General features: G+C 50.4%; 3 protein-coding genes across 3 annotated transcripts; 1 reads left to right on the plus strand and 2 right to left on the minus strand.

The window, feature by feature from the left end:
- Positions 1-2: 2 nt before the first annotated feature.
- Positions 3-1,850, minus strand: LOC4577118 (NKAP family protein CG6066). Its single transcript, XM_001238453.4, has one exon. The coding sequence runs from the start codon at positions 1,728-1,730 to the stop codon at positions 57-59; it is 1,674 nt and encodes a 557-aa protein (XP_001238454.3). The 5' UTR covers positions 1,731-1,850; the 3' UTR covers positions 3-56.
- A 217-nt stretch (positions 1,851-2,067) lies between these two features.
- Positions 2,068-5,329, plus strand: LOC1281311 (glycylpeptide N-tetradecanoyltransferase). The gene is made up of 2 exons (XM_321256.6): positions 2,068-3,763; positions 3,839-5,329. The coding sequence occupies exons 1-2, from the start codon at positions 2,669-2,671 to the stop codon at positions 4,409-4,411; spliced, it is 1,668 nt and encodes a 555-aa protein (XP_321256.5). The 5' UTR covers positions 2,068-2,668; the 3' UTR covers positions 4,412-5,329.
- A 269-nt stretch (positions 5,330-5,598) lies between these two features.
- On the minus strand, positions 5,599-7,850 carry LOC1281310 (large ribosomal subunit protein eL13). The gene is made up of 3 exons (XM_321255.6): positions 7,707-7,850; positions 6,954-7,227; positions 5,599-6,300 (listed from the first exon to the last, which is right to left on the minus strand). Exons 2-3 carry the CDS (start codon positions 7,194-7,196, stop codon positions 5,890-5,892), a joined length of 654 nt encoding a protein of 217 aa, XP_321255.2. The 5' UTR covers positions 7,197-7,227; positions 7,707-7,850; the 3' UTR covers positions 5,599-5,889.
- Between the last annotated feature and the right edge of the window lie 1,153 nt (positions 7,851-9,003).

The following is a 9,003-nucleotide window of genomic DNA, read 5'->3' on the forward strand; positions in this document are numbered from 1 at the left end:
CCTTTGTTTTGTACAATTAAGTGAGTTTATTTCAATGCTTCTCAGTTCGGGGTAGTTCATTTCTTGTTCTCCGACAGCTTGGCGCTGATCATCTCCTTGAACTGGGTGAGGATTTTATTTTCCCGCTTCTGCCGCTCCTCCTTGCTGAACATGGCTAGCGCTCGCTTTTCGTCCGCCGAGTAGATCTGATTTTCCTTACGTATACGGACGGCCTCCATGCGACGGTGCCGGCTGCCGCTCATCACGTACCCGACCTGCTCGAAGTTTGCTATTTCGTCCGACGTTAGACCGATTTCACCACGGCGCGGGATACGCTTGCCCTCCGTGACGTACGCTGCCATGGCCGCACCTTCGCCCGGCAGCAGCGCGCGTCCGAAGTCTTTCTGGCTCAGGTTGCCGCTCGTCTTTACCGGCCCGACCACATTGTCCCCGTCCTCCTCGGCGGAGCGGGCCTGCGAGCTGCCGGCCGTCTGTGCGCCAGAACCAGTACCCTTGCCGGCCGCCCGGGCCGTAGCTTCCGATTTTTCCACCCAAACCTCCTCGCCCTCCTCGCCGGACGATGAAGACGAGTCCGAGGAGGAGGAAGAAGGATCGGACGACGAGGAGGACGATTCGACCTTTGCTTTCTTCGCTTTCTGTTTCTTCTTCTTCTTTGAGCTCTTGGACGACTTTTTGGACTTTTTGGACGATTTCTTCTTTTTCTTGTCCTTTTTCGACCGATGTTTGGAGGATTTTTTCTTGCCCTTAGCTTTCGATTTCTTGTGCTTCGTGGTGCCCCCCTTGGCAGGTTGCAGCTCCTCGTCCGTGCTGTTGCCTTCGGGCGGTGAATCGCCCCACGCCTCCGGCACTCCCTCGGTACCAATTATCTCGCGCTGCAGCCGGCGCGATTCCATGAAATCGTTATCGACCGGGTCACGGTTTGGCCGGCGGAAGCTTCTATCGACGTTGCGGTCCGAATCGTGCGACTCGTACATGTCGTGCATCCAGCGGTTCGGCGGCCCACGATTGCCACCGTATTCGCTGCGCTGACCGTCATCGTCCGGGCGTTCTCTGCGATCGGTCCGGGAGTAAGCTCGCCGCGCACGAGGACTCCGTGACCGATGCCGTGCATTGCCAGCACGATCATCGTTTTCATTCCTTCGTTCATCCGGACGCCTCGCCCGTTCCCCGGAACGATCCCTTCTGTCCCGGGGTGTATGGGACCGGTGACGCCGATTTTCCTCCCTCGATGGTTTCGGCCGACGTGAATCATCCTCGTGGCGACTCTTCTCCTCTCTTCTGCTATCTCGCGATGGAGCCCTCCTACCCTCCCGGGCAGGGCTCTGTGAACGGCGTTTGCGATAATAGTCTTCCTCGCGTTGCCTTCGCGGCGACCGCGAATCGTTCCGTTTGCGCTGCCTCTGGTCGGGACTTTTCGATTGTCGCCTCCGGTCGGTATGGCGCTCTCTTAGCGAGGCTTCATCCCGGCGCACTTTGGCTACCTCTTCTGCCCGCTTCGGCGATCGTGATCGCCTTCTGCTGGACGATTTTTCCTCGCTTCTTCTGCGATCATTGTGGCTTTTGCTAGGCCTGTCCCTTGCGTCGCTGCTGGCACTGCTGCTACGGCTGTCGCTAGTACGGCTTGCGCTACTGTCGCTGCTGGAAGTCGAGCTGGAACGGGAGCTTGATTTTCGGTTGCTTCTTTTCTTATCACGCTTACTGCGGCTGCGGGAGCGGCTTCTAGATTTCATATTTATACAAATTGATCAATACTTTTCTAATGTGAATACGAGACGCGCGCCTTGGGTGGTGTTTGTTTCCATTTGGTTTTTTTTACAATTTTCCGCCCGATGCCGATTTGTTGACAGTTTCGTTTGACAGTTGAGGTTGATTGTATATTTCGACCGGTATTTATATCGTCGCGTGGATGACAACGCGAGTTAAATGTATTTATGGTTCAATAATAATAAAAACAAGCTGATGTAATTAAGCAAAATATAAGGAATATAATGGAAGGAGAAATGAATCCTTTCACTTCCTTTAATTTCATTTATTTACGGCTTTTTTTTTTGAACGACCGAGTGTCAAACGGGCCTGACAATGCGTGTGTGTTTTTGTTGGAAAAAATCGAACACTGCTCGCCCTGTGTCACGCACACACTTGACTGCCTATTTTTTGCACAAGCGCTCCCCGGTCGTGTGCCGTCCGTCGTAATCGCTCGAGTACGGTCAAGTGTGGTCGGAAGCAGAAACGATTTTCCTCAGTTTCACCCAGCGCCCTCGAAGCAAATCACGACCGTCGCGCTGCCAACCTCAAGTGGAAAACGGCTGTTACCTTGAGGGTCAGCGGGTTGTGTTGCAAAGTGTCCGGGGTTGCATGTGTGCGTACCACGAACAGAAGGGCTTGTGTCATCATCATCATCGTCATCCCGGAGGGAGTAGAAGGAGCGCGGATAGGAGGTGGTGGTTGTTCGAAGCCGTTCCGTACGGATATCGATCGCGTGATAGCAAAGGCTTGCAGGGAAAGTATAGACAGCAGGCCAGTGGCAGCAGAAGCTAGACAAACGGTACGGTGCAGGAAGTTTTCATTAGCGTGATTGCAAGAGCTCGAGCAGTGTAGAACGTGCTGCGGCAACGTAAGGCAACGAATCTTTATTGCTACGAAAAACAGCGGTGACCCCAAACCAGCGATGAGTGATGAAACTGGTAAAGCGCTGGCCAGCGAAACGGCACCAGCTGCTACCACTGCCACTGGAAGTGGTGAGGTGAGCAAAACCGGCAAAAAGAAACACCAAAAAGGACCGGCCAAGGAAGAGAAACCAGTGCCTGTGACGAATGGTGAGGTGTCGGCGGGTGGCTGCACGGAAGAACACCAGGCACCACCAGGCAGTGGGAAGTCGAAGAGCAAGAAAAAGAATAAGAACAAAGCGAACGCGGCTGAGCCGAGTCCGGTGGCTTCCTCGTCTGGAGCGGGTGCAGCGGAACCACCACCACCACCACAGGTCAATGGGGAGGCGGCGGGGCATGCGGAAATGGTTGCCGAAGGCGGCGATGGTGACGGAGGTGACGGGGGCGGCCCGTTCACCTCGAACCCGGACGCGGTCGATATGCTGATGAACGTGCGGGAGGTGCTGGAGCGTCTAAAGGTGAGCACGCGGTCCCTGAAGCCGGCCAAAACGTCGGAAGAGGCGCTGCACAAATCGTACAAGTTCTGGTCGACGCAGCCGGTGCCGCGCATGGACGAGAAGATCCTGGCGAACGAACCGATCGAGGAGGACAAACCGATCAGCGAGATCCGGGCGGAACCGTACGCGCTGCCGGACGGCTTCACCTGGGACACGATGAACCTGAACGATCCGCTGCAGCTGAAGGAGCTGTACACGCTGCTGAACGAGAACTACGTCGAGGACGATGACGCCATGTTCCGGTTCGACTATCAGCCCGAGTTTCTGCAGTGGGCCCTGCAGCCGCCCGGCTGGAAGCGCGAGTGGCACTGCGGCGTGCGGGTGGTCAAGTCGGGCCGGCTCGTTGGGTTCATATCGGCCATCCCCGGCACGCTGAATGTGCACCGGAAGGAGCAGCGCATGGTGGAGATCAACTTCCTGTGCGTGCACAAGAAGCTGCGCTCGAAGCGGTTAGCGCCGGTGCTGATCCGGGAGATAACGCGGCGCGTCAATCTGACCGGCATCTTCCAGGCCGTCTATACGGCGGGCGTAGTGCTGCCGAAGCCCGTCTCCTCCTGCCGCTACTGGCACCGTTCGTTGAATCCGAAGAAGCTGATCGAGGTACAGTATAGAGGCATTATGCGGTAAAGTAGGAAAATGGCCCAAATGACCCATTTTTGTTTTGTTTGGTTTTAGGTAAAATTCTCCTACCTGTCCCGCAACATGACGATGCAACGAACGATCAAGCTGTACAAACTGCCGGATCAGCCGAAAACGCCCGGCTTCCGGAAGCTGTTGGAAACGGACCTAAAGGCGGTACACAAGCTGCTCGAATCGTACCTGCAGCGCTTCAACCTTACCCCCGTGTTCGACGAGGCGGAGATGCGCCACTGGTTCCTGCCCCAGAACGGCATCATCGACTGCTTCGTGGTGGAGGATCCGGCCAAACCGGGCACGATCACGGACATGGTCAGCTACTACACGCTGCCATCGACCGTGATGCATCACGCGGTGCACAAGTACGTGAAGGCCGCGTACAGCTTCTACAACGTGTCGACCCGCACGCCCTGGCTCGATCTCATGAACGATGCGCTCATATCGGCCAAAAACCTCGGCTTCGACGTGTTTAACGCGCTCGACCTGATGGACAACAAGCAGTTCCTGGTGCCGCTCAAGTTCGGCATCGGCGACGGCAATCTGCAGTACTATCTGTACAACTGGCGCTGCCCGAGCATGCAGCCGGAGGACGTCGGTTTGATACTGCTGTAAGGGACCGAAAAGGGGCGGCGTGGTTGGGGGAATGGGAAGGCGTGGAAAAGGTTGAACCTTTTCTCTCTTTTCTTTACTTTCCCGTATGCTGTATGATTTGCGAAAATGGACCCCGGATTGGTACGATGGAGCAACCAAAGCATTCGAAGCGTTTTGTTTTTTCACCCGAGCGCTTACCGGATTATTGGGGGAATAGTACTAGGGCTGCGGTAGTGGTGGTGGTGGTAGTGGAGTTAGTAGCTGTGGCGTTTGGAATGATGTGTATCCCTTTGTTGTCAGCATGCATCACCGTAAAGCTTCGTCTTTTGTCAGCCTCCATTTCTTTCCCAACTGGGGTGTCCACCAAACAATGCGTTCTCATTTGGCAGTGGAATAATCGTAGCGTTCTGTTCGGAGTGCACGAGTCCTTTGCTAACGCTTAGCCGATTCAAACAGTCAACGAAGCAGCATGACGAAAAAAACAAATCAGGGAACCCGCAATTTGCTTTACCATTGCTCGGTTACGTATATTTCTTTAGCAACGTATGCACGCTGCCTCTTTTCAAACACTATGCAATAATAATACGTACACGTTGAGGTGGAAAGGACATATCCGCTACTCTACTTGGTGTCGGCAGGGAATGGAAACAACCCCCAGAAGAGATGTTCCGTTTTTTATCTTAAGTTTTTTTTACCATTGCTTCCTTCGCTGTTACCGCAGCGACGGTAGCAGGTTCAAAAGTGTTTGTAATTTTCATTTTTTTTTTCTTCATTTTTAACGCAGTAGGCATTACGAATGCAGATTGTACAGTGTGAAGGTGAAGTGGTATACACACACACCGGAAGGCTCCCGGAAGAACGTAATGCATGTGTGTTTTCGTTATTTCACGAATTATCCAGTCAATAAAGTGAACGGTAAAGCATTTTCTGTCATAGAAACATGGACCAGTGTACGTTTGCTGCTAGGTGAATGAGAAAGAAAATAGAAAATACTAAGAATCGGCCCTTTTTTGGACAGGAAATGTAATTCCTTATTACATCCAGCAAGTCACATTACAAGTGAGTTACTATCTATTTCCTTAATTGAGTGTAATGTAGTTCATTGTTGCCAGTGTGAAACAGCACACATTGGTCATGGTAGTGATATTTAACACGACCCTACTGTCATCATTATCCATTCTTCAATAAGTACACGACATCGCACCATGTGTTTGCTCCTTCTCGGCAATAAATTCACTCATCAACGAGTAAGGGGAATAGTTTTTTATTATTTGATTTCACTCCTTTCCGCTCCGAAGTGTGTGTTGTTACAACTGTGTCGCGCCCGTTGTACAGCATAGCGCAACTGCGCACACGATCCAAACGCGTGCACAGGCGGCACAGTACAGCAAGATGATGATTTTGACGGTTGACGGAGCGGGAGCAGAAACGAAATGGCTAGGCTAGAGGAAGGAAAACAGATGCACGCTCCACCCATCTCATCTCACATCCAGTTTTCTCTACTTCTTGCCCTTTCCTGCGCCCGGCTGGTTGTTTTCGTTCTCCGCCGCATCCTTCGCCTTCTTTGCGCGAGCGCCGAAGAAGCGCGCGTTCAGACGCGCCTGACGCAGGGCCTGGAACGCGTTGAACTTCTTCTGCGCTTCCGTGATCGGTTCCAGCGTCACCTTCGGGCGCGTGTTACGGATCGGCATGACCGTGCGCTTCATCTGCTTGGCCAGCTTGCACTCGTCCGCGGTGGCCTCGCCCTTGCGCGGCTTCTTGTTGCGGTGGATCGGGAACAGGATCAGCTTGCTGCGGTACTCCTTCAGGCGCTGCACGTTCTCCTGGCGGCTCTCGACCGATTTGTTCTGACGGCGCGGATCGACCGCAATGCCGATCGTTTGAGCGAACTTCTTCGTCAGACCGGCACCCTGCAAGCAAGAAGGAAGGGGTAAAGTTGAAGTTAGAATCAATGGATGAACTTTTACATGGCGGGTAACATGGGCCCGGTGGTGCTTCACAGCAGCGATTGAAAGCGATCTGTGTTTTGTCGCTTGTGGTACTCTAGCCTCCGTTGTCCGCCGAAATCCCTTCCATTGAATGGGAAGAAGATTTCTACTAGGCGGCAATAGAGGCATATGTGTTTGGTTTCACGATTGATTTACATTTGCACTGTGAGTCCTTTTGCCTAAATAGTATGCCCACTTTATCCGGCACATACCATCCGATCAAGCACTCCCCCGAGTTATGGTCGCTCTTGCCCCGACGGTTAGCTTGCGCCAAATACAGCCAGAATCGGCTTGAAAGACACAACAAAAAGTAACCTAGGGCAGCTTGTTTGGTATTATTTTTCTTCAAGTTTTGCTTCATATTGGTTTGCGTGTTTTCACTGTGAGTCCTTTTGCCTAAATAGTATGCCCACATTATCCGGCACATACCATCCGATCAAGCACTCCCCCGAGTTATGGTCGATCTTGCCCCGACGGTTAGCTTGTGCCAAATACAGCCAGAATCGGCTTGAAAGACACAACAAAAAGTAACCTAGGGCTGCTACGGTATGCACAACACTCCGCTCCTTCCTTACCTTCAGCTCGGCGAGAGTGAATCCACGACCCGCACGGATCTTGGTGTTGTAGCGTTGCGACGGGCAGTGCACGATCGGGCGGATCGGACCCTTGGCCGGACGGGGGAAGACGGCCTTCGCCTTCTTGATGCGGTTCTGCCTCCTGCGGTACTTGCGGGCCGGCTGGTTGAACCAGGTGCGAATGTGCCGCTGCCAGTACTTATGGAAGTGGCCATTCGAAATCATATGATTACCCTTCACCATCTTGACGGGTTATTTGTTGTCTGCCGTGTGCCTGCAATGGAGGTGAAACACACATGGTTAAAAGAGATACCGATCATAGGCGATACATTCACTGCTGGCTGGCATCGGATGGCGTATGTCAAAATGGATGCACACACGATTGCTACGTTGTTGGGGCCAAGAGTCGCACCCCGTGCAAAACATTACAGAAACTACAATTTACAATCGAAACTTTCTTCTCCAAAGCTATATTACATTTAAAAGAACAGTAATTTATGTCGGGTAAGCTTGAACACACTGAACCGTAGATCATTTGAGCGCACTCGCCACGAATTCGGCAAGGTACGCGCCGCTGGCAATAGGAACGGTCGCGCCACAGTTTACATATATCAAATTTTACACATTTTCCCAACCACGAAGCAACGCGCACAGCATCCATTTCGACAGAGCAATGTAGCGAACACAGTTTAAGCCACCGAAAGTACACAACAGCGTTGATTTTACGGTAAAATTTGATAAAATTCTTCGCACCTCAACAAAAATGTGTTCAGACAAACACCATAAAGGCCGGAAAAGAGAGAGGTAAAGTTGTTTTCTCTGACAATTGGTGACGGCGCGTGACAGCTCTCGTACTTCCGTTTAAGCACGGGTGACAGCAGTGCTGCCAGCACGAGCGAAGGCAGGCAGTGCGTTTATTGGCGCTGAAAAATATTGGAAAAATTGTTTGATTTAATAATTTAATGCAAGTTGAACGAATGTTTTAAATGTTTGAATTGTTTTAATGGCTTTTGAAACGAAAAACACATTCTCATCAATCATTTTGCGCGAAAAATAATGAATCGGGAGTGTGCGTTTTTGAATGCGTTTTGTAATTTAAATTGGCAGTTGACCTGCACCAGTGGATTCGTGAGACAAACAAAATAAAAAAGGGATTTTTTTGTGGATTCGTTCCAATTGATAACTCATGTCATTCTTTTCATACGGTTTTTGTTCTTATTTTAGTATGTATAATTTGTTTATTATTAAATGAACCCATTTAATTTAGAGGCATTAAAATTGAAATTGATATGGTCTGCAGTCAAGTTGGTGCGGGATGTGAAATATGTCGGTGCTATTAGATCCATCAGCCAAAGTAACTCTTAATTTATTTTACCAAATTAGTGCCATGTGTGTAAATGGATATATACGACTGCTCAACGGTTTGACACGTGTTTGTCATAGATTGTGGTTTCCGTTCTCCAGACAGAGGCATAGCTGGTGAATTCGAACGTATTCTTTAATATACATTTGAAAAATTATTTGGACCAAACCTTATATAAAATGCATTACTATCAATATATGATGTGAATATTTCAATCAGTCACAGTAATTGGCCAAGGTAGTCCAAGGTTTATGTGAAAAATAAGCAGAGGAAGATCGAAACGATGAATCTATTTACGAAAAGAGTAATGTATTTACTAAATGTATTAATTGAAACGTTGTGAGTACAGCCTTCAGGGCCCTTTTGAATGAATTATGTTGCTGAGGCTATAGTTTTAAAAAATTCCAAAATATTCCCATTTTAGTCTGAACAAACTTTGGCCTCACATATACACACGAGTTTCAAAGTGTTACATTCTTGTACGGCTCCCGCTAATCGTGATATGAGCAACGGTTCGAGCACGTTTCGGCCCACACCGCCACCAACGGTTGCAAAGCATGTGCATTCAAACCATTGGGATCGAGCACTCCTTTGCGCCTGTAAACAAGGCAAATGAATAATTTTCATTGCTCATCAACCAGAACTGTCCAGAAGGAGGATGAATATTCAACAGGATGATACTTTGTG

The sequence above is a fragment of the Anopheles gambiae genome, chromosome 2 (assembly GCF_943734735.2).
Source record: "Anopheles gambiae chromosome 2, idAnoGambNW_F1_1, whole genome shotgun sequence".
In the NCBI taxonomy this organism is placed as follows: domain Eukaryota; kingdom Metazoa; phylum Arthropoda; class Insecta; order Diptera; family Culicidae; genus Anopheles; species Anopheles gambiae.